General features: G+C 61.7%; 2 protein-coding genes across 2 annotated transcripts in view; both read left to right on the top strand.

Annotated features, from left to right (window-relative positions):
• Positions 1-1,468, top strand: part of ARAP1 (ArfGAP with RhoGAP domain, ankyrin repeat and PH domain 1) — a 57,769-nt gene extending 56,301 nt beyond the window's left edge. Inside the window, exons 34-35 of the mRNA XM_056116007.1 lie at positions 701-850; positions 951-1,468. Coding sequence (XP_055971982.1) covers positions 701-850; positions 951-968 — 168 coding nt within the window. The 3' untranslated portion in view covers positions 969-1,468. The remainder of the gene's footprint in view (positions 1-700; positions 851-950) is intronic.
• An 8,297-nt stretch (positions 1,469-9,765) lies between these two features.
• Positions 9,766-24,482, top strand: part of PDE2A (phosphodiesterase 2A) — a 94,769-nt gene continuing 80,052 nt past the window's right edge. Inside the window, exon 1 of the mRNA XM_056115989.1 lies at positions 9,766-9,937. Coding sequence (XP_055971964.1) covers positions 9,867-9,937 — 71 coding nt within the window. The 5' untranslated portion in view covers positions 9,766-9,866. The remainder of the gene's footprint in view (positions 9,938-24,482) is intronic.

Genomic DNA, 24,482 nt, shown 5'->3' with positions numbered 1-24,482 from the left:
AGACGGCCAGAGCTGGCACCGGAAGGGAGGCAGCAGGACCCCGAAGAGCCTGGAAGGTCAAGCTAAGGGAACCGTTTTTGACCTGGTGCAGAGTGAGGGGGGAGTCCAGGCGAGAAGGGAGGCAGGCAGGGTGAGTTGAGAGGCTGCTCCCAGGCAGCAGGTGGGCTGGCAGGTGAGGGGGTGGCCGGGAGGTGAGGAGGAGTCGGGTGGCCAGAGGTGCTGTGGCCAGGAAGCAGCTGGGCGGTGAAGACTCTCCCCGTCACTCCCACAGCTCACTAAGCATCGCTGAGAAGTGCTCAGGGTAACGATTGGCAAAATAGTTCCAGCGCCCTAGACTCCATTCAGCACTTTTTTCTTTCTTTGGTTTTCGGGCTGGAGCGATAGCACAGTGGGTAGGGCGTATGCCTTGCAGCGGCTGGCCCGGCCGAGCCGGGTTCGATTCCTCCGCCCCTCTCGGAGAGCCTGGCAAGCTACTGATAGTATCTCGCCTGCACAGGAAAGCCTGGCAAGCTCCCCGTGACATATTCGATATGCCAGACACAGTAACAAGTCTCACGCTGGATGCCGGGAAGCTGGTCCTGTCCTCACAGCGGCATCCAGTGCTGCAGGCATTTCCAGGAAGGGTGGGTGGGTCCGGGCCGAGGGTCTGAGCCATCGGAAGGCCAGCGGGGGCCCCCCTTCTCCTCCTCTCCCCTGCCAGCACAACGGGCAGGTGTGGCCCTCGGAGCCCTCGCGAGTGTCCCGGGCGGCCCCCGAAGTCCGTCTGGGCAGCGTGTCGCTCATTCCCCTGCGTGGCAGCGAGAACGAGATGCGCCGCAGCGTGGCCGCCTTCACCAACGACCCCCTCTCGGTGCGTGGCCAGTGGCCCGAGGGGAGGGGCTGGGGGCGTGGCCGGGGCCGCCTGGGCCTGACTCCCCTCCGGGACCCCTGTGTCCTCCCCACCCCCACAGCTCCTCCGCAACGCCTGAGCACTGGAGCAAGAGCAGGAGCCTGACTTGGCTGCCCTCCAGCCTCTGGCCCCTCCGCCTGGAGCAGGGGTGGCCTGGTGAGCGCCAGCAGACCCCCACGCCTACAGCCGCCCTGGCGGGATTGGGTCCAGCCGGGCCTGCCTGGGGAGACCCGCCCGCTTGCTGTGCCTGGGGGCTCAGCCCTCGTCCAGGGCCCCCTTCCCAGAGTGATGGGGGTCAGGGGGGCAGAGATCACAGACTGCGGGACCCCCGTCCATACAGAGGCCTGGGCCCCGGGGCCCCCGCTGGAAGGGAGCCCGCCCCTATCTCCAGAGCTGCACAGAGGTTACAAAGGGACATCAGCGGGGACAGGACTGGGGGCCAGCCCTCTACGAGGGAGAGAACTGGACTCGGGGACGGCAGCCCCCTGCTGGCCTGCGCTGGCCAGGTGGCCCAGGCTGCCTGCTGCCCCCGCCACACTTGGGGACCTTTTGATAATATAAATACATCCGTATATTTTACCCTGTGCCGCTGAGGTCTGTGATGGGAAGGGGGTCCAGGGCCTGTGGAGACAGGACAGATCCTGGGCCCTGCGCCTGCCTCCCTCCGACCCCTGGTGTCCTGTGGACCACGGTCTGAGGCCGGGCAGCCCCACAGACACTCTGGCGAGGAGGTCAGAGGCGCGGGGTCGCTGGGTGGGTTCAACTGAGAGGGGGTCCCCCATGGCCTCGCGACTCAGCCCCCCGGAAGTGGCTGTCCCCTCTGCCACCCACTCTACCCGGCCCAAGGAGCTGCTCAGGGCTGGACTCCCGGAGGGTGCCGCCTTAGCCCAGAGCTTCATTGCCCACCTCTCCTGACCTGCAGGCATGGACAGGCTGCCCTCCCGCCAGGGTCTGGGCATGGGGGCGGGCACTGGGCTCCAGGGGCCTGGTTCCTGAGCCCCCAGTGTCCTACCACTCTTACTTTAGGGGCGCGTGGGGGGTGGGGTGAGCAATCTCTGGGGCTGCTCAGTGCAGAGCCTGGGGTGGGTCCTGATGGAAGCATGGGGATCCCCGGAAAGGTGGGCCGCCAGGGCCTAAAGCCTGAGCTCCAGACATTGGGGCCAGGATCCCCCCAAGAGCCTCCTGCCCCGGCCCAGCCTTGGTGAGCAGCTCTGGGTGCACTGACCATTCCACCATTGCTGGCAGTCAAGGCAAGGCACTTGGCCAAGTTCTCGCGCTGGAATTCTTTCCCAGACCTGATCTCTGAGCAGGGGAGGGGAGGCTGGAGTCAGGACTGCCCTTCCCCTCCCCTCCCCTCCCCTCCCGCCCTCGCCTGGCTTGGCTGTCCACTCCCTGTGCTGCGACTGGCTGCAGTGACCGCAGTAAGCCACCGGGGGGCAGCCTCGGACAGTTCAGCGTGGCTGTTCGCAGCACAGGGCGCCAGGGAGCATGGCTCTGTCGGATGGGCCTCTGCCCCTGCAGCCGGCACAGTGCAGGGTTGTGGTCTGGACAACAGGAGGCGCTGTTTCCTGGCAGCCAGGGAGAGGACCCAGAGGAGGGAGGCCACTTGCCTGAGGACACACAGCCCTCAGGGACCAGAAGCTGAGACCCACTTCACTGCCTTGCCTGCTGCTCTTAGAAGTGACACCCCATGGGTCTCCCCGTTGAGGGAGTCAGGAATGCCGCTCCCAGCAGGGGGATTCCTAAACACAGAGTCTACTTGGGACCCTGCAGGTTCGTTTCCATGTGATCTGGGGTAGGATCGGGGGTCTTGGTGAGGTCCCCCTGGGGCTGGGCCTGCTGGGGGTGGGCAGCAGCTCTCGAGAAGGAGAGAGCTTGGGGGGGGGGGGCCGGCTGTGCCCGCTCTGAGCCTGGCCAGGCGCCAGGGAGCCAAGTCACAGCAGTGCATAGCCGGGGGTGGGGAGGGGTGGTGAGGCTGAGGAGGCTGTGGGGAGAAGGGGCTGGGGTGTGTCTCCCCCACTTTCCTATAAGGCATTCATCAGCCAGTGAAGACCCCTGGGCCCGGCACGTTGCTGGCTCCACAGGAAATCAATGGGGTGAGGATGGGGGGGTCTCTCCCCCATTTCTCCCACCATCCTGGAGCAGAGGCTGGGGGCCAGGCCCTGAATCTGAGCCCCTGACCTGGCCCTCTCCCAAGACCTGTGCACCGCAGGTGGGGGGTGAGAGCTGGTGGTGGCAGGCCCCACGGCTAATCCGGCTCTCACCTGAGTTTGCAGAGGCTAATTAGTCCCGACTGAGGCAGGATACAATGAGCAACCCGTGTCAAGTGCCTCGGACCATCTCTGATGATCCCTCTAATCCCCGTAATCTCCCCAAACACAGCAGGGCACTCTCTGGTCGCTCCCGAACACTGGGAGCAGAGTGGGCGGTGCGGCCCGCGGAGGGCACCTTCCTGACCTCGAGCCCTGTTCCTGCAGCAGGGAGGGCTGTGTGGGGGCCTGTGCCCGCGGGCCATCCGCCCCGTCGCTCTCGGGGCTCTGTGGCCGTGCCCCCCAGCCACAGGCTCCCAGGAGTCGTTCCTGTCCTCAGCTCTGTGCTCTCCCACGCATCCCCGAGGCGGGGCCCGTCTGCCACACACGAAAGGCAGAGTGGCAGGATCTCCTCGGCCCCGGCCCCTCAGCCCACCTTCGGGGAGCTCAGGATTGCCCCACCCCACCCCGCACCGCCCCCATCCTGTTGTTCAGTGTGCGTGCACGTGCGTGTTTGCTGTGTGCACTGTGTGTGTGTGTGAGCATGTGCGCGGCGTGCGCAGCCCAGGTCTGGCCAGGGGCATTGGCAGGGCTCGGCTCCCCATCAGCCCGTTCTGGCCCAACCCCAGTCTGACCCCTCTCCCACCCCACTCCGAGCCTGTGGAAATTTCCACACTTTCTCTGCCCTGGTTACAGCTTCTACTGCTGTATTTATCACCCTGGAGACACAGTGGCACAGGCGCACCCATGCCGCGCACACACACGCGCGCGCGCACACACACACGCGCGCGCACACACACACACACACACACACACACACGGGCCTGCACACGCGTGGTGCCTGTACTCACACACGCGTGCGCACAGGCAGGGCACCCTCATGCACGGAGCTCTCGAGGAAAACGGCACCCCCCACCCCTGCTCCTCCCCCCACCTCCCACCCCAGAACAGGGAGGTGGGGGAGAGGCCGGGCTGGGCCTCCCACCGCCTGTCACCCCCAGATACTGCTGCTTCTGCCTCCAAACTTCCCCCACGCCGCCCCTCCCGCCCCCCCCACCCCGCTTCCCTGCACCCCTGCCCGAGCCTCCTCCCCACTCTGTCATGCTCTCACTCACTCCTCTGCGGTGCCAGGGCAGGGGCGCGGGAGGGGCCTCTTGGAGGCTGAGGAGGCTGAGCAGCCTCCGTTCCTGTCACCGTCAGTCCCTTCTCCCCGATGAGAGGCTTGTGCGCTGCCACTGTGGAGACCAGTGTCATGGCAACACCGTCTGGGTGGGCGCAAACCCCCCAGTTAAGTGGGCATGAGCCAAGTGTTGGGCATGGTCGCCCACCCCCATCTTCAGCTCCGCGGACCCCCCCCCCCCCGGACACCCCCCTTCCCCCACAGCAGCCAGTGTCTAGCCCAGCGTATGTGCGTGCGTGTGTGTGCGTATGTTGGGAAGATCTTCCCAGACTCAGAGGGGCCTGAGGTGCATTTCTAGACTGAGGCCGAGGGGTGCTCAGGGCCCACAGCCTGTCTGGTGGAGCTCCCAACCCGAGTCCCTGCTGAGCGTTTTTTGCAGGGGTGTGGGTTGGGGGACTATTTCCGTTTCCTCAGTAAGAAACCCACAGGCCAGCCCGGCCCATGCTGGGTGACTCGGCTGGGGGCGCTGGGGGGGCACAGGGATGCCGAGGCCTCGCGCTGCCCCCCCTCCCCGGCACCTGAGTTCCCAGCAGGAGGCAAACTCCACTCTGTCTCTCAGTCCTGGCTTCCTTCCGGAGAGTTCTGGGAAGTTCTGGGCCCTGATCACACTCTGGCCTTCGGGTGTCTGGAGGCCGGGATGTTTGTTCTGGAAGAAGGACGTGGAGAGAGGCAGCTTCCAGGGTCAGACAGAGCGTCTGTGGCCGCCTGGGGAGCCTGGGGGGGCGGGGTCGCTGCCTCTGCAGCCTCCTTGGGCATCACTCACATCCCCCCGCAGAGTCCGCAGCCTCCGCCAGGGAGTCTGGGGGTCGGGGAAGGGGAGAAGCCAGTCAGGGCTTGGGGCCCCTAGGAGGGAGGACTCGGGGTGCCCGGGGGAGCAGGGAGGGAGGGAATGGGGCCAAACCTTCCTCGGGGACTGCCCGCCTGGGGTGTGTCCCCTCAGTCTCCAGCTCTGCTGGACAAGGGGGCGAGCAGTGTGGAGACGCCATGGCCGAGGCCAGCCCTGCCCCTGCCCGGGTGTGACCTGGGCGCATCGCTTGACCTCTGTCGCCGCAGCTCTAGCCCCTGTGACAGGGTGTCTGCGGCCAGGTCCCCAAGATAACTCCTACCTGGCCCACCCCTAGGCTTTCTTCCTGCTCCTGCCTTTCACCGTCGCTCCCCAGATCAGCTCATCCTCCCTGGGCCGGCCTCGCACGCCCCGTCTGCAGGGCTGGAGATGCTGGGTAGGGCCCCCGAGATGCCCCCTGCCCCATCCACTGAGCCCCCTCACCTCGACTCCCTGCTTCTGCTCCCAAACCCCCCCCCTCGGCTGACATGGTGGAGAAACTGCCCCTCTCGGACTGGCCTGGGGGCTGGGGGCCTGGCCATCCAGGGAGCAGCGGGCTTCAGGTTAGTGGGGGGCCCATGGGGAGCAGCCTCTAGGCTGAAGAGGGCGAGGTGGAGAAACACTGAGCCCCCCACAGTGACTCTGCCCCACCCCCTCACACCAACAGGCAAGTCGGCACCTGTTGTGAAGGTCCCAGAAGATGTGCCCGGCCCCTGGCCCCAGCAGTCACGGGGGTTTGCAGGCCGGCCCTGTGTGAAATCCATGTTCAACCAATTACCAGTCACCCCCGGGGGAGCCATGATCGCTTTCATGCTTCATGGCCTCAGCCTGCCCTTGAGGTGGGGCGCAGCTCAGAGCCCCCACCCCACCTGGGTCCCCGCATCCACCTGAGCCTCTTGCTCCCCGGGGAGCTGTGCGGGCTCCTCACCCCGTGTCTCCTTCCTGCCTCCACCTCTTCACCAGCCTTCTTGGACCTGGTGTGGCGGCTCCAAGTCTGGGGCCGGCTGAGCACATGGGGCTGCGGCCTGTCGTCAGGGAAATAATGAGCCGGTGGAGGACGTGAAAGAGCACGAGCAGGACGTGGTCTGGCACCATAGGAAGAAGGCCCAGGGTGTGGCACCCCACACACAGCACACACACCCCACATACATACTTAAGCAGGTGTGTCCACGCACACACACCCCCACAGACACACCCGAACATGCCTGTCCACCCTCCCCCACATACACACCACACTTACACCACACACTCCATGCATGCCTGTCTACATGTGGACACACACCAACACACACACACACACACACCACTTACACCATAATATGCCCCACACACCCAAACATGTATGTCCACGCACGCTCACACTACCATCAGGTGCACACTACACATACGCTTACGCATACACACCCAAGCATTCCTGTCCACAGAGCACCACCTACACACCCAAGAATGCATGCACCACAGACGCATACCACATACACGCCACACACACACAGCCATGCACATCCACGCACGTATGTGCACACGCACCCTTAGCAGGGGGTGGTGAGGCGGTGGACACATGCCAAGCTGGAGAAGGGCTGCGGCCAGAGACTCCCCGCTGGAGGCTCTCGGGTTCGGGTGTGTGCGGAGCTGGCAGAGGAAGGAAGAAAGAGTGGGGTGCGGAGAGCATCACTGAGGCTGGGAGGGAGCCGGGGAGGAAGGCCAGCCATCTCAGAGGAGGGGAGGGGGCGCCTAGGCAGGGGACCAAGAGACGCCCACGTGCCAGGCTGAAGTTTGCCCTTTGTCCCGGGGCCAGCCTCCAGGATCCTGCCAGGGCTTGAGGAGTGCCCGGAGAAGGATCTTCGGGAGGCAGGTGCAGGAGGGATCTGAGAGGGCTGGGCTGGGCTTGGGCTGGCGGGTGGGCAGGAGGCATTGAAGGGAATAGACACTGGAGCATCATGGAGGGCAGCGGGGACTGACAGCCTTTGGGAAGAAGGAAGAGGCAAAGTGACTGAAGCTTCCAGACTGGCTTAGAACTTCTAAGTTGTCATCTTTGATAGAGACAAAAGGTGTGTCGGGTGTTGAATGTCAGAAGCCTGGGCAGGGTGGGAAATCCCTTGAAATTTTTGGGACCAGAGCGATAGCACAGCGGGGAGAGCGCTTGCCTTGCATCTGGCCGACCTGGGTTCGATTTCCGGCATTCCATAGGGCCCCCTGAGCACCGCCAGGAGTGATCCCTGAGTGCAGAGCCAGGAGTAACCCCTGAGCATCGCCGAGTGTGACCCCTGGAAATTGTTGGGGTGTGGGGTTCTGCCCCATGAAAGGGGGAGCCAGTGTGCTGGGCAGAGGAGGGCCTGTTGGGGAGAGCAGGTGGTGGCTGGGGGCCTTTGGCGATGATGATGGGGATGGAGCTCGGGAGCCGGCAGCCGACTGGGCACTGCAGACAGCAAAACCCAAGGGAACAACGAGGCCGACTGCGGGACTGTACCCAGCTGGGCCGATCAGCACCACGGAGAGCGACCGGCATGGAGTCGGGGCTCCGGGCAGGGGGCCTGCGTGGCCTACCTCGGCCCGGAGCAGGTGGACCTGTGTCGTCTGGGCCCCCTCCCCTCTGCATCTCCCATGTTCGGGATTGTCCCCCCACCCCAACACTGGGTCTCTCTTCAGTGGGGGAAAGGGAAGTCTAGAGGATACTTGACATTTCCCACTCCCTGCACCTGTCTGGCTGGAATACATTTCAGGGAAGTGTTTTTTTTTTTTTTACACCCAGCAATGCTCAGGGGTTACTCCTGGCTCTGTAGTTGGGATTTGCTCCTGGCAATGCTGGGGGACCGTATGGGATGCTAGGGTCAGCCACTTGCAAGGCAAATGTCCTCTCTGCTGTATCATCACTTTAGCCCCATCCCGGAGAGTGCCAAGGCCCCGTCGCCATCGTTTCCAGAATGGCAGGGCAGAAAGGAGGCTCTGACACCCACCCCTGCCACATACACACACACCCAGGGGCAACCTTCGTTTCCACTTTCTGGTTCATCAGGTCGGGGGCGGGGGGGCGGAGTAGGACGCATCAGAGCTGTGTGGCAGCCTGGCCCAGGACAGCCTCATTTCCCCAAGCCTCCCATCACCTTCCCACTCCGGGCCAGTCTATAGTGAGAGCCCAGGTGGGGCAGGGGGGCTTGGGCAGAGAAGCAAAGACCCACCCTGATTCCTGCTGAGGAAGCAGAGCAAAGGGGTCTCAGAGCCCACCTCCTCAGGCCCCGGGAGAAAGCAGAGCCGTGGACATTTTCTTTCTGGATCTTCCTAGCGTCAGGGCAACTGCTCTGCATTTGGATAGCGCTCAGGATCGACGCCCACACCCACACCTGTACCTCTGGCCCCTCAGCTCGACTGCCTGGGTGTGGTGCTGAGCTCACAGCAGAGGGGCCGGGGGCAGTGGGGGGTCTCATGATGCTCCTTTGTAGGAAATCTCCCCTTCTAAGGATCTTCTCTGTACCCTTCATGGCCCAGCTCATTTCCTGTCCTCCAGAAGACGCCCCCAACTTCCATCTGAGTCAAGGGTCCCCTCTGCATCCTACAGAGCCAGTGCCCCCTTTTCACAGACAGGCACGCACATGCACACAGCATACACACACATGCGTGCACATGCACACACCAACCCATGCCTGTGGCTTCCCTGAGTCAGAAGCCACTGGAGGCGAGGCCGGCTCTTGGGACAGTGGCAGCTGTGGGTGAACAAGTGGACCCGTAAGTGGAGGAACCGAGTCCCAGCCCCGTTGCCTGTCTGAAGCTCTGCCCAGTGCACCTCCCTGCCTTCCCGTTCAGGGGAGCCAGAGGAAGCTGCTGCCGGGGCTGGGCTGGGGCTGCCCCTGGGTCCTCCCGCTGCCTGGAGGCCCGAGGACCCCCCCATCGAGTCTCTGCTCCCATTCTGCATCCATGCAGAGCCCCGGGTGGGAGCAGCAGCAACCCTCCAGACCCCTATGTGGCCGCTCCGTTGTGGGGGTGACCCTCAGAGACAACGTCAGACCATGACAGGAGCCCAGGGGATCGCAGCTGGCCTGACCTGGAGACCTGGCACCAAGAAATTAAGGGGATGGGGTGTCCCCACCCTGAGGTCCCCATGATGGAATAGCAGAGGGTGCTGGCTCTGTCCCCTGCCCCAAGAACACCATTTCCATTCTAGCTCCTAAGCGCCTTTGATTCCTCACCTGGGGGTGGGGGGAAAGGGGGTTCCCATATCAGGCACCCCTCCTCCTCTCCCCTCTGCCTTTCTTTGCGGTCTTTGTTCCCTCCGCTGCCTCTCTGATCTCTTCCCCTTCCCAGCATCGGCTCTGCAGGGCTCTGCTCCCACTCTCCTCTGCTCCCTCCCGCCCTCTCCCCCTCTGCTCGGCCCGTGGCCTCGGTCTCTGCCTGTGTGTGTCTCTCCCCTTCTCTCCCAGTGAGTCTCCACCCCCCTCCCTACCTCTCTCCCTCTCCCTTCCCCCGCCCTCCCCCTCCCCCTCTGCATTATCAGACCTGCTCCAGCCTCCTCCCAGAGCCCGCCTAGCGGCAGAGGCAGCCAGAGAGGGAGGCGGGAGCGCCCGGGGAAGCAGGGCTGGGGATCGGGCGGTGGAGACCGGGCTGAGCAGGGCACAGACGCCTCTTCCCGGTCCCTGCGCCAGCCGGGCAAGGCACCCTGCCTGGAATCCCCGGCGGGGTGCACGGGGCGAGGTGCCACCTTGCTCTGGCTGGGGAGGCAGACGATGAAGAGTGATGGGGCAGGCGTGCGGCCACTCCATCCTCTGCAGGAGCCAGCAGTACCCAGCGGCACGGCCGGCTGAGCCGTGAGTACTATGGGGCACGGGGCGGAGGGGCTGTCCCGGGAAGCGGCGCTGCACGGGGTGCCACAGAGGGTCCCGTGAGCCCTCTGCGCTGGGGTTGGCGTGTAGCTGAGCCACGTGGGAGGAGCAATGCCGCCGAGGCGCCCAGTTACAGAACTGTAGCCTGGAGTGGGAGGCAGGGGGGTCTCTCCGGCAAGGGGCGCCTGGTGTCAGCCTAGGGGTGGGTTCCCACAGAAGGGCTACTGGTTCGTGAAGGGATTGGTAATGAAATCTCTCCTTCAGGTATTGGGGGGTCAACAAAAAGGGGATTCAGGAGCTCTGGGGGCTCAGACTCAATCAGGACCCTGGACAGGAATGATATCTCAGCCACGGGAAGGAAGTGTGTGTGTGTGTGTGTGTGTGTGTGTGTGTGTGCGCGCGCGCGCCTGTTTGTGTACGCATGCATGCATGCATGTGTACAGTGTGTGTGTGTGTGGGTCAGGGAGAACTCAGGAAACCGGAATAACAGTGACCCTGGGCAGGAGAGGGGCCAGCTGTGCCGCATGGAGCTGGCGTGGATTCACAGCCACCCATTTAGGCAACTTTGCCCCCAGCACCATCCCAGAGAGAGCCGTGCGGCTGGTGGAAACAAGGCCCCATGTGCCAGCTCGTGTGCGTGCACGTGCAGGGATCGCGTGGGCTGCAGTGGGGGGGGGATGGGGCGGAGGGGGGCTCCTCTGGGCGCCACCAAGAGGTCAGGCCAGCTACATGTGTGTGTCTTCGAGTCCCGAGGGGCAGGTGTGTGTCCTCAGGCTCCTCGGGACAGGTGGCTGTTCAGGTGTTGGGTGCGCGGGGACCCGGGTGGCAGGGCTCCATGGAGTGCTAGGGTCCTGGCTGGTCACCTTGCGGCAGGCTGTCGGAATATGCGAGCACCCTGGCCACAGAGCAAGAGTTTGCAGGTGCCTGGATGCAGTTTGTGTGTGCGCATGTGTGTGCATGCGTGTGTGCGTGTGTATGCACATACATATGTATACGTGCATGTGTGTGCATGTGTGTACAGGTCCGTGCTTGTGTGTACATGTGTGTGCTCATGTGTGCGTGCTGTGTATGCTTGTATGTGCATGCACGTGTGTGTGCATGTCTGTATGCATGTGTGAGTGTGTATGTGTACGTGTGCGCATACGTGTGTGTGCATACGTGTGTGTGCATGCTTATTTGGTTTCTGTGGCATGCATATTAGTACGGATGCTGTGTCTGCAAAAAGCGCAGCTCAGTCTTGAGCCTGTCGCCCGAGTCCACGTGTGTGCAGATACTGGGCCGTGTGTGATTGTCAGTTTTGCTGTATGGGTGCCTGTGTGTTGCTGTGTTAGTGGGAACCTTCTAGGGTTGTTGTGTGGCGACTCTGTGGTGGTCACGGGTGCTGACAGGTATCCGCGTGGTGGGGGCCCGGGCATCTGTGTGTGTGTGCGCGTGTGTTCACCTGAGTGTGGGGGTTGATGTTTGCCTCCTCTGGGTGCCTGAGGCTGCAGCTGGGACACGGCCCCCCAGGCAGGCGGGGGTGACTGAATGCCTCAGCACCTCCAGGAGTCCAGGACAATTCATTCTACACCCTGGGGGGGAGACGAGGAAAGAAATAGGCATCATTGCTGGGCCTCCTGGGCCTGCTAAACTTCCGGGACACGAAGTAGCTTGAGAATAATAAGCCACAGAGACCAGGACCAAGGAAACAGCAATGGCGGCAGCATGAGCTTGAGCAGGGAGGCTGGGGCGTGCGGGGCGGGGTGGGGGGCGCAGGGGTCCCTTCTTGCAGGACTTTGAACCCCAGGCCTCTTGGGCTCCATGCTGAGGGGGAGACGGCCTCAGTGGCACCATGAAGACTGAAGTGTGGGGAGTGGGGACTTGGCTCGGGGGTGCTCCCGGTAAGCAGCCCACCTGGGTTTGATCCCTGGCACCTGAGCTCCACCAGGAATGATGCCTGAGCGCAGATGTAAGCTCTGAATGCCCCCCCCAGAAGACTGAGCTGGGGAAGAAGCGGGTGGCAGCTGCCCCCAGCTGACCATGGGGGAGCCTGAGCTCCCGAGAGCCTCCCAAAGCAAGATATCGAAAGGACTTGGGGGGCCGGGTGGGAAAGGGGGCTCAGGGGTGCTTTGGACTACTTGGACGGGGGTGAAGGGCACAGTGGTGGGGCCTTGGAGCCCTTATAAGGCTCTGACTGGGCCGGGACAATAGCACAGCGGGGAGGGTGCCTGTCTCGCACCCGGGTTCGGGTTCGATCCCTAGAATCCCGTATGGTCTCCTAAGCCTGCCAGGAGTGATTCCCGACAGCAGAGCCAGGAATCAGCCCTGAGCATCACTGGGTGTGGCTCAGCAACCAGAAACTAAAGGATCTGAGCAGCGGGGCAGTGGGGAAGACCCCCGGAGGGTTTCAGCAGGGCTCTTCCCAGACAGGGAAACTGAGGCAGAGTCTTTTGTCACCGTCCCTTGGCTACAAGGCTGAGGCGCTTCCTGGAACCTGAGCCTCGGTGCCCTCCTCAGGCAGCACTCCTAGACCTCGTGGCCACCTTCGCCGGTGCTGGGAGGGTTAATCTCCGTGTGTTCCTTTGCACCCCAGCCCCCACCCACCCTGTAGCTCCAGCCTCTCTTCCTGCTTCCCACTACAGCCTCCTGTCCCCCGGGGGCTGCTGATGGCTTGGCTGGGATCTGGCCAAATGGGGGAGGCAGCGCTCCGCTCAGACAGTGCCCCTTCAGTCTTAATGGACTGGGAGTCCCCCCCCCCCCCCGCCCTCACCACCACCACCACCGCCACCCCACACAGGCTGCTGTCCAGCCCGGGCCATCACAGCATGCTTCAGAGCTGCCATCCTCCCTGGTTGCCCCATAATTGCCCCTGTCCCTACCCCCATCCTTCCACATATACCATTTCCACTCCACACAGCTCCCCGGGGCTGCCGGCCAGTCCTGGGGACAGAGATGGCCCTGGCCCCACCTGCTCTTGGGAGTATCAGGCCCAGGAAGGGCAACGGCAGTGGAGACCACCCAGTCCTGTAATGTGAGCAGGGCCGTGGGGAGTCAGGGGCTTTGAACACACCTGGCCAGGGCTTTGGAGGAAGGAATATTGGACCTAACTGGTTGTTGTTTTTCTTTTTCTTTTGTGTGTGTGTGGGGGGGGGGGAAGGGGAAGGGGTTAGTCTGTTTTTGTCTGGGGCTATGCCTGGTAGTGGCCAGGGCTAAGTGATGTTGGGGATAGAGCCAGACCTCCTGCACACAATCTGCCCTTTAACCCTCTGAGCTGTCTCAGGGCCCTGGGGACGCAGTTCTTTAGGGTCTCTGAGATGCCAAGCAGAGAGGCTGGGAGTTACCCTACAGGAATAAGGAGCTGGGAAAGGCCTTTTGAAGAGAAAGTCCCCCCCCTCAGGCAGCCCTCCTTGATTTTCCCTCCCTCTGACCCCCATAATCTATCCTGATCTCTCTCTCTCTCTCTCTCTCTCTCTCTCTCTCTCTCTCTCTCTCTCTCTCTCTCTCATAATACAGAATCAAGAATGCTTCCTAGGGGCTGGAGACATAGTGGGTAGGGTACTGACCTCACACGTGGCTGACCCTGGTTCAATCCCTAGCACCCCATATGCTCCCCTGAGCCCTACCAAGAGTCACCACCTATGTGCAGAACCAGGAGTGAGCCCTGAGCCCCACCAGGTGTGCCCCCTACCCAAGGATGCCTCCCAGGCTGCCTTTCCCTTGAAGCCCCTGTGTGTGAGAGCCTTACTGGGCCAGCCAAGAGGTCCCTGAAGGCAGAAGCATCTCTCCAGCCATGGCCACGGGCACCTGTGCTTAGTGCAGCCTCTGAGTGGGCGAGCAGATGAGGGGCCTGTCCAGCCCTCGCTTGCCTACCTGGGGGCCAGGCACCCATTCCCTCCCTGCTCTAGAGAGTGCATCTTCCCCGGGCCCTTCATTCATGTGCAGCTTCTCGGGCACCCTGGTAGGGCCTCCTATGCCCTTTCCCCTGGGCACAGGGGGCAGGATGGCTCCAGAGGGCTCCAGATACCCTGGGACCCGGCAGAGACAGAGCCTTTGCTTCCACCAGAGATGGTGAAAGGCAGGTAGGCACGTGCCCCTCCAGACAGAGATGGAGAAACAGCACGGACAGAAAGGGGAGTGCGGGGAAGCAGGAAGAAGCTTCTCGCTGTACAGAGCAGGTGGGCAGTCTCGCGCTCAGAGAGCTGGGCTGTGGTCTCAGGGGCAGTCCCCTCCAGGAGGGGCAGTGGAGACAGAGGCCCTTCTCTTCTTGGCCCTCCTGCGGGTGAGAGGAATCACCCAGGGAGAAGAAGGTTGGGAGGGCAGCAGGCTCGTTCATTTATTCATTCATTTATTCGGTTACTTAGCAGCCTCTGGCCAGCCCCACAGCCCTGCAAGAAAGGGGGTTGGGGCTAGTGGCCCCGGGGAGGAAGCCCCTGAATGCTCCCACCCATTGCTGCCAGCATTAGGGGCAGGCATTTAAGGAGAGGGGACAGAGTTGCTTCTCTGGCAGAAGGGAGGGGCAGCTCCAGGAAGAGGGGGGATGCCAGTGACTAGGCTGGGGGGGTTGGTGTGTGCTGGGAGGACGTGGTGTGTGTGTGTGTGTGTGTGTGTGTGTGTCTGTCTGTCTGTCTGTCTGCTTCTCTCAGTGACATCTGTGTGTGTGTTCCGCTCTTGCAGTGACCTGTACGGGAGCCGGGGGGAGGGGGAGGGGAGGCGCACATGGCAGGGCACCTGTCGACCGTGGACAGAGCTCTGCATGGCTCCCTGAGTTCTGTTGCCAGGGCCCAGCCCCCATGATCGCCAATCACCACACCACTAGGTGAGAGCACCAGGCCAGCGAGCCTGGGCATCCTTGGGAGCACACCCAATGAGTGTGGCCCCTTGGGTAAAAATAAAACGGGCCAGAGCAGTAGTACAGCGGGTAAAGCACTTGCCTTGCATTGCGGCTAACCCAGGGTTCGACCTGTGGCATCCCATACGGTCCCCTGAACGCCGCCAGGAGTGGTTCCTGAGCCCAGAGCCAGGAGCAACCCCTGAGCATCACCACCCAGCGTGGCCTCAAAACATGACTAAATAAAGGGTCATGTCCATGTGCTCAGGGGCAGGAGTTGGACAGAGATGGAGCAGACGCAGAGTGAGGGTTGAGGTTAGACCACATGAAGCACTGTCCGCCACGCCACCGAAGTGTCATGTGTGTCTGTGTGTGTGTGTGTGTGGGGGGTCATTGTCAATTTGCAATTTCTCAGTTTCTCCCTGGGCCCCCCCAGCCTTCTTGCTTGAGAGTGGGGTGTTCATCAGAGACCCCGGAAATGGGAGAGAGATGGGCTGTGGAATGTGGGCCACCTGCAAAAAGCGGCATGCAAATGAATGCAAAGGAATATGCATATCAGCTGGCTGGGGCTGGCAGCTCTGGGCCGGGAGGATGAGCTGTCCCCCCCTTCCAGGCTGCCCCTGCCCTTTGGGGTGGAGCGGGGCAGACGGGGGAACCTTGTCTGCTGCCCTGAGCCCCTCAGCTTGTTTAAGCCTCAAGATTGTGACCTTCAGGGCGGATCCCTGAGCTTCCTGCCAGCACCCCGATCTCTGGGGAAGCTGATATATTTAGTAACAGAGATGCTTTCCACACATTTATCTCCCATTGTTCAGCTGCCCACTCCCTGGGAAAGGCCAGGGCCCCGGGGACGTGACCCATTTCTGGAAGTCCCTGAAGTCACCTCTGACTGCTCCCCCAACCCTGAAAAAAATGAGGGGTGGGGTGGAGGGATAGTACAGTGGCTAGGGTGCTTGCTTTGCATGCAGCCAACCCGGGTTTGATCCCCCGCATCCCATTTGGTTCTTCGAGCACCGCCAGGAGTAACCCCTGAGCATCGCTAGTGTGACCCAACTCCCCCCCCCCCAGAAAAAAAAAGAGAAAGGAAGAAAAGAAAAAGGAGAGTCTTGGAGTGGGGAGTGGTGTTTGAGGAGGACTGGGATGCTGGAATAAGCGGGTCCTCACCCATTGGGGGGGCTGGAACGGACAGGGCGGCAGGGAGACCAGACACCGGTTCTCATTTTGGCACGAGGGCTCTGAAGCTGGGTGTTCCAGGGAAAGTTCCTTGACTTCTCTGAGCTGGGTGCGGCAGGGTGAGTAGGGCCGGGCCTCCTTGCCCAGCAGGAGGAAGGGAGGAGGGTGGCAGTGCAGACTTAGCGCCCAGCCTGCTGCAGGTGCTCAGAGGTTAGTTAGCTGCTCACACCCACACTCACCTCCACTTTTAGAAAGATTCAGAGGGGGAGAGACCCGAGCTCGAGCCCGGCGCTGTCACTGTGTGGGAGAGACGAGGAATCCTGCCACAGAACCCAGGTGGGGCTCTGGAGGAGGGGCCGAGGGGCCGCAGAAACAGGGGGCCCCCTCCCCAGGCTGCCTCTCCATGCCAAGACCAAATCTCTGGGGGAGTACCGTGGAGTGAAGGGCCCCCTGGGGAGGAAGGGGTTAAGCTTTTTTTTCTTTCTTTTTTTTTGTTTTTTGTTTTTTGGGGGTCACACCTGGCGATGTACAGGAGTTACTCCTGGCATAGCACTCAGGAGTTACTCCTGGCATTGCTCAGGGGACCATATGGAATGATGGGAATCGAACCCGGGTCGGCCGCGTGCAAGGCAAACGCCCTAACCGCTGTGCTATCTCTCCAGCCCCAGGAAGGGGTTAAGCTTGAGGTCACAGCCAGGGTTGCAGCTCAGCGCGGATTTGCACTTGGTTCCATCCACAACCTGCTGCCCAGGCTGGCCCGGGGAAGGCCCTGGGGGGTGCTGGGGAGGGGGGGCAGCAGGAGCCACAATGCAGCGGTCCTCAATCCCTTCCCTCCGGGACCCCTGTTTGCTCAGTGTTGGGGGGTGCAGGTGAGGGCAGGGATCAAAGGATTAAGCCATAATTATGACTCTTCGCACATTCGCATCAAAATTTACAGCTTGTGGAGCATTGTTTTCACAGCTCTGATCCCCTGTAATCCTCCCCCGGCCCTGGAGACTGCTGCTTGCTGGGTGAAGGAGCCGGATCAGAGCCGGGAGCGAGCTGGCTGCCAGCCGCAAAGCTGGGAGCTGGCCTGCCCGCCCGGAGCACCTCCTCTTCCCGAGGATTAGCCTCCCAGAGGTGAGAAGCCAAGCCCTGAACAATAGGTGCAAGCCGGACCATCAAAGTTAGGGCTGAGGCTTTTCAGCGGGAGCGGAAGAGCTCGGAGCTGGCTCAGAGATGGGAAGACGGAGAGACAGGCTCCCTGCGGCAGCGACTCGAGGAGCACTGGCCAGCCTAACCTGTATGGCCTCAGGAGGTCGGTCCGACCTTGACCCTGGGCTCACCAAGTGGAGAAACCAGACAGCCCGATTCCCTCTTGCGGCTCCCAAGCCAACATGTGGCTCCCTGTTCTCCTCCACTAATTTTTTTATTTTGTTAGTGGTAGCTTGGCAGTGCTTGACTTACACCTGGCAGTGCTGAGGGGACCATATGGGGTGCCAGGGATCAGACTCGGGTCAGCCACATGCAAGCCAAGCACCCTTCTTGCTGTACTCTCTCCAGCCCCCTTTTTATTTTTATCTTTTAAAACAAAAGTTTTATGGGGCCTGGAGCAACAGGACAGCAGGGAGGGCGTTTGCCTTGCATGCAGCTGACCTAGGTTCGATCCCTGGCATCTCCTAGGGTTCCGTCCGCACCGCCAGGAGGCCAGGAGTGATTCGTCAGCACAGATCCTAGAGTAACCCCTGCGCATCACCGGGTGTACCCAAAAACAAAGCCAAGAGAAATGTTTGTCTTTTAAAATGCTCAGGGCCACTCCGGGCAGTACTTGACCCTGCCATATAAGACCCAGCAGTGCTGGGAGCCCCATGTCTAAACCCCACTAGTACTTGGGGCAGGTGACAGGTGCAGTGCTGGGACTTGAGCTCGCAATGTAGCACATGTGAGACTGGCACTCCAGCCCTCTGAGTCATGTCCCTGGCCCCTTGCTCTCTTCTGTCTGGCTTCCTGCTTTCCCTCTTCCTCTCCCTTTCTTCTTTGCCGCTTCTCTGCTCTCTGAGCTGCCAAGTGCTCACTACACGGTAGAGCTGAGTTGTAATGCCCCTTGTCTCCACCAGGGGTCCTGTCACGTACCATCTGCCCCAGCCTTGTGTTTGAAGGGCCAGAGGAAAGGTAGAGTCTGGACGGGAAGCAGAGAGGAGGAGAGATGGGGAGAAGGCAGCTCATGGTACTCTCTGTCCACCGGGCAGGGGTGAACAGGGCCGGCTGCAAGAGCACTGGAGGGAGGAAGCAGAGAAGCTGGGCCCCACACAGCAGGGACGGAGGCACAGGGCAGGCCAGTGCAGGAAACAGACTTTTTCTCACGGGTCCCAGGCAGGCTCGGCTCGAACACGGATCTAGAAGGACATCGCAGTTGGGCCCTGGGCTTCTAGAGAAGGGTAGCTCGCTGGACACTGAGATGGGGGTGGTGAGACCAGTTGGTTTATGTGAGTCTGTGTGTGTGTGTGTGTGTGTGTGTGTGTGTAGGAGTGTCTAGTTGTACATTCATACACTCGCTGTGAGAGGGTGTGAGGATGTAGACCTGTATTTGTATGGAAATATGGACATACTCTTGTATGTGAATATGCCAGTTTCCATTTTTGTACCTATTGGTCAGTGGTGTGTGTGTGTGTGTGTGTGTGTACATGTGTTCTAGGAGAACCATGTGTAGGTTTGTATATGGTTGTCTGTGTCTAAGTGTGAGGGGGGACAGGTACGCGTGTGTGAAGGCCCATCTGTGATCCCCCCAGACCCAGTCTGTTGCCGCACCGGGGGGTCTAGCCACTATGTACTTCCTCTCCAGCCCCTCCCCCCGGGCAGGGTGTGTGGGCTTGGGTTGGAGGGGTGTCATGTCTACATTGCTTCCCTCAGGGCGCCTCCCTGTCAGTGAGGGTCCTGGGGGAACAGGCTGCAGGAACAGGGCCTCTGTTGGAGCAGCCGAGGGAGCTGAGCAGAATCCTGTCCCCAGGAACCCTCCCGGCCAGCCGTGTACCCCGTAAAAGAGTTTCTAGGGCTCCGTAGCGATGCCAATACTGAAGCTCAGAGAGCAGGATGGGGACAGTGAGGGGCATGTGTGGCTGAGGGAACCCCTTCCTCCAGGCTCTGAGCAGGGGACATTCCCAGGGGACATGCAGGTCTGTGGGAGGAGGCCCCTTCTTCCCCAGCATTCCTGCCCACCCCCCCACCCCCACCCCCGTCAGACCGGATGCCTCTCTCAGGCTCTTGCCCGCTGGACAGCCCTCTCCTTGGGGAGCCCAGTCTTGGGGAGAATTCAGCAGGAGGGCCTCCCTGCGAGACTCGGTGTCCCCCTAGCTGGCCTGTGCTCTGCTCTGCTCTGCTCGGGGCTCCCGCTGTCCTAACACTGTCGTTGGCCTCTCTGCACTGTGGGCTCCTCCTCAGCCCCAAGGGCCTGGAGCAGCCCGAGGCCCAGTTTGGTTCCGTGAGAGGGGGGACAGTGCCCCCTAAGGGCGGCCCTGGGAAGGAGGAAGAAGCTGCCTGTGAAGGGCTGCAGATGGGGCTCCAGACGGGGGTCCTGGGCAGGCTGGACCCTCAAGCGGGAGGGGCCAGAGCAGCCCCAGGACATGCCCCCACCTGCTCAGCATGGAGGCTGCTCCCCTAGGCACAGGCAGCGGGACCCTGGTGGAGCTGGGGGTGCAATGGGGAGGACCAGGACTGCTGTGGTTCTGGGCTCAGCCCCCACTGGGAGCAGACCAAGCGGGTCTGAGTCCAGATGGGAAGCCCAGGGCTGGGGCTCAGACATCAGCGCTGGGGGTGGGGTCAGGGCTGGAGGCTGCCTGGCGCTGGGGCAGCTGGGAAGAGCACAGGAGAGCAGAGAAGCAGGAGGCTGCCGGCCAGACACTCATTCATCACCGTGGCCGTCTCTGAACTCCGGCGGGGCCTGGTAGAGGCCTGGCGCTCCCCAGAGCACGCTTCTGTTTCAGAGCCACCCCATCCACGGCCTCTGCGGGCCCTCAGGGGGCAGGTGGTGGAGGCCACATGGGCACAGGGGCTGGGCACAGCGACTCCCCAGGACTCCAGGGGGTCCCGCCATAGCTCACTTGGAATTCAGTTATGCTGGGGGTGAAGCAGACTGTTTGATGAAGTGACGGGTTTGGGTGCAAAGGGCAGAGGGCGCCAACAGGGCAGGTGCAGGTACTCAGGGTTGGCCTCCTTGAGGCTAGGCCCAGGGCAGGGTGGAGGGCATCTCTCTCTCTCTCTCTCTCTCTCTCACACACACACACACACACACACACACACACACACGGGCAGCTAGACCCACCTGCCTCCGCCATCGTCAGCTTGGGGGCAGACCAGGGGGGGTCATGAGCGGGGACAAATGGAGGTGAGGACAGGGAGGCGCAGAGAGGGTCCCCTCCTCTCCTTGAAATCACACAGCTGATTGGCCGCAAGTGGCATTGGATTCTGGCTCCGAACATCCACTTTGTCACAGTTGCTGAGGCGTGGGGGTAACCTAAATCCCAACTGTGCTTCCCAAGTGTCCCCAGATGCTCCAGGGCCACCTGGACAGAGGGTCCTGCCCTCCTCGTGAGGCCCATGCAGGGAAGGACGGAAACCCAGGCCCGGATGGATACCTGATCAGGGACCTTCCCTGGGGGGGGGGGGGGGGTGACCCAGGGTCCCAGGCTGCGAAGACCAGTGGGAGTTTTCCAGGAGGGCAGGCAGCCAAGGGCCTTTCCGGGTGTTCCCAGGGGAGCCTCGGTGAGGCAGGGCAGCAGGATGGGCTGCAGAGCTGAGGATGAGCAGGGGACAGGTGGTGGAGGCCATGTGGGCGCAGGGGCTGGGCACAGCGACTCCCCAGGACTTTAGGGGGTCCCGCCATAGCTCACTTGGGATTCAGGAAGGTCAGGGGGAGTGATGGAGGCCAGTGAGGAGCTGGTATGCAAGCCCAGGTGAAAGGCAAGGAGGATGCAGGGGTAGCTGGGACCAGTGAGAGGTGTGGACAGGTCAAAGGTCATCCCTAGAGCTGGGGGGCCCTCGCTCCCCTGAGTCCTGGTACCGCAGCAGCAGGGGATGGTCATTCTAGAACCATCTCTCCCTGCCTGCACACCTGCAGCCACCTGCCATCCATCCCTAGACCGTGGCCCTCAGCCCTCGAACAAAGCCAGCGGCAGCTTCATCTCTGACAGGCTGCGGCCGGCCCCTGCCGAGTTGAATCAAAGTTCTCTCTTCTGAAAAACACCTTCCGCCTAGAGTTTGAGCTCAATCTGTGTGGCTCTCTCTGGACCCTGAGCTTTGGGGCTCCCTGGGTGATGAGTCAGTGAGATGACTCCCTCCTGGGGCTGGGGCTATGGGGCTCAGCCCCTGAACGGCTCATCAGAGCGCTCCGGAGTACCGGGGGGCCACTTTCAGCCACCCCTCCCTGGCCTCCCACTGCTGACTCATTACCGCCGCAATTAGCTTCTCCAGCGCCCGCCTTTGGCCCATGAAGTGCCGGGCGGCCATTAGGTACTGCTGCCAGCCACGGAATTCAGCTCAAGTGTTCCCCCTCCCCAGCCCCTTCCCCCACTCTGGGCTTCTCCAGCCCGGGCTGCTTGAGCTCAAAGAGCAAGAGTCCCAGCCACTAACAGAAAGCTCCAGGCAGAAAAGACCACACCAGACCCAGCCAGGAGCATCCAACAGGCCCGACGCTCGCTCCCAGGAAGCCCAGTCCTGAAACAGGCACCACCACTGCCCGGCCCAGGAGGAGCCCTGACCACCCACCGATGGAGAAGCAAGGCCCAGAGGAGCGGTCAGGGCTGCACCTCACCCTCTGTCCCCTGTGCTGACCCCCTCGGATACACAGGCATCAACACAGGTGGCAGTGGAGGAATGAACGCTGACCCCTCCCTGCACCCCGCAGCCTCTCACCGTGGGGTGGGGGCCTGGTGGGTCCCCTTGGCTTGCGGCCCCTTCTCCTGCCGGTCTGGCTGCTTCCATCACTCCTCCCATGCTCTGCCCTCCCTGACCTACAAGGCGTGTCTGACCTTTCCGGCCACTGTGACTGCGATGGGTGAGGAAGGCTCAGACAGGCAGAGTTACAGGTGGGGGGAGGAGTCCAGAGCAGGCACTCACGGGGGCCTGGGGCGGTTCACCCCTGGGGCTGGCACCTGCCCTCTGCCTCCTTTTCTCAGACTTTGCCTCGTTGCTCGCGGCCTGACCCAGTTCCCTCCTTCCCCAGCCAGCCCTGCCCCCTGCCACCTCCTCAGCTCCCACACTCTCACTTGTCTTCTCAGGGTGCACCTGCCTGTACTTCTGGGGGAAGCTCCATTCATTGTTCAAGGCCTGGGGTTGGAGGCAGGCCCCAGGTCCCGGCTTCCCACCCTTGTGCTGTTTGGAGTCTGGGGACAAGGAGGCAGAAGGCACAACGCACGCTCTGGTGTGACTCTCAGCTCCTCTGCTTCTCGGCTGAAGGGCCTGGGCGGGCGCTGCCGCCTCTGTTCCTTCCTCGGGGATGAGGGATGATAGCAGCTGAGGATGAGCTGAGGCCAGCGGTCAGGGTCAGGCACCGGCCACTCACTCCTGCAAGCAGGGACGCAGTTGATGGATCAGGGACATGCGCAGGGCAGGAGGTGCTGCCCTTCTTCTGACTGGTTCCGAGGGAAACAGGCCTCGCTGCCTGGGCACCCACACTGCAGCCCCCTGCAGCTGCTCAGCCCCCTCCCTGGGCCGGAGGTCGGGGGGAGAGGGCACCCAGAAGACGGAGCTGTGGCCTCCTTTTTGAATCATTAGAATTTTTTTAACGTAGGTTTATGGATGCATAATTTGCATACAGTAACATCGGCCCTTTCTAGATGAATCAGTGCTCTCTGGTCAATAAATGCACTCAGGTTACCATCATTTCCATCAAGAAAAGATTTTCAGTCATCAGCTCAAACTCCCTTTGTGCTCAAACTCCCTTTGTGCCCTGGGCACCAGACCCTTGTTCTGTTTTTTGGGGCGATATCTAACACGGATGTGAGAGGTGCTGGGTTTCCTGGGCACAGGGCCAGGTGCTTCTGGTGTATGGCGGGGAGGCTGAGATCTGTTGGCCACTTCTAGCCTGGTGCCTGTGGACAGGCAGAGCAGTGGCACGCTCAGGCCACGCCTCTGAGGGTCAGGCCACACCCCGAGTGATAGGCCACACCCACGAGGGTAGGCCACACCCCGATGGCTAGGCCACACCCCTGAGGTATAAGCCACGCCCCGAGGATTAGGCCACGCCCCCGAGAGCTAGGCCAGCTGGGATGGTGGCCTCCAGGAAGAGTCAGGGTCCTCTCCTTGGTCCAGGGTGCCACATGGCCCCGGTGTCAGTGGCTGACCCTCAGCCCAAACTTGAGCAGGGTCCTTCCCAGTCGACTCCACTTGTCTTCTCCCTGCCAGAGACCATAAGCCCCTCTTTGGATGAGCAATTCCCTGAAAAGATGGGGGCACCTTTGTTCCCCAGTTCTAGAACCAAATATTAAAGCAATTATGTAACTAGCAATAAATTACTTAAAGTAGTGACTCACTCAGCTTAATTAGAGCGCAAGCAGGGAGGGATTAAGGTATTTTTAGAGCACACACCTCGCTCCCTCCTGTGGAGGGAGGCCTCAGCACGAGGTGGGGGTGGAGAATGGGCTGGGAGCTCCTGGAGGCACCCCAGGTGCCTGTGTGAGATGAAAGCTGATCCCTCACCCCCGGGCCGCCACGGATAAGGCCAGGTCAGAGCGGCAGCAGGTGTCAGGTGACACCCTGGGATCCACTGCAGGGTGCTTCCTGGAGAACTGAGCAGGTAAATTGGACCACCAGCTCCCAGAGGGCAGGTCGAGATAGCCGACCTCCTCTCGCTGCAGGAAGGGGCCAGGAGAGGGACTTGGAGTCAGATGCTGGTTTTGAAGCCTGCCTTCACTTCCTGTGAGCGGTGTGGCCCCAGCAGTTTCCTGGCACCCCACCCTTGTCTCGCAGGGCGCAATGGGCATAATAAGCTCCACCTTCCCACGGATCCTAGGGAGCTGGTGGGGCAACGCCTGTCAAGCACAGCCAGGTGCTGACTTCCCCAAAAGGAGGGGAACGAACAAGGTTAGCTCTGCTCACTATCGTGTCACCAGTGAATGTCATGGAGATTCAGATAAAGGCTTGCTGAGCACATCACAGACAACAACCTCAGCCGCTTTCTCCTGCTCCAAATGGGCCCCTTGTTCTGAGCGCTTGTGAATGTAGGACCTGATGAGAAGAGGGCAGAGATGCCCTTGCAGGTGCTCTGGCCTTTCTCCCGCCCACGACGGAGGAGCAGGTGGTTTTGAACGGAGTAAAAGGTGGCCAGGAAGGACAAGGGGGCGTTCAGGACACTGGACAGTTCCAATGGCACTGGTGCGCATGGCCTTGCCATTGTGGCATTTGGATCCTTCTGCGTGGCTGGCTAGGGAGTCTAAGCCGCCACCCACCATCTCCAGCTGTTCACAGTGGGGGTTTGGGGGTGACCATGGAGTGGGTTGTCCTCAGAACATTCCAGGAAGAAAGGATGGGTCCAACTGGGAGGATTTAGGGACTCTGGAGTTTCTGGGAAGTATTCAGGAG

Source organism: Sorex fumeus, unplaced genomic scaffold (assembly GCF_029834395.1).
Source record: "Sorex fumeus unplaced genomic scaffold, SorFum_2.1 ptg000030l, whole genome shotgun sequence".
In the NCBI taxonomy this organism is placed as follows: domain Eukaryota; kingdom Metazoa; phylum Chordata; class Mammalia; order Eulipotyphla; family Soricidae; genus Sorex; species Sorex fumeus.
This window is presented reverse-complemented; position numbering and strand designations above follow the sequence as displayed.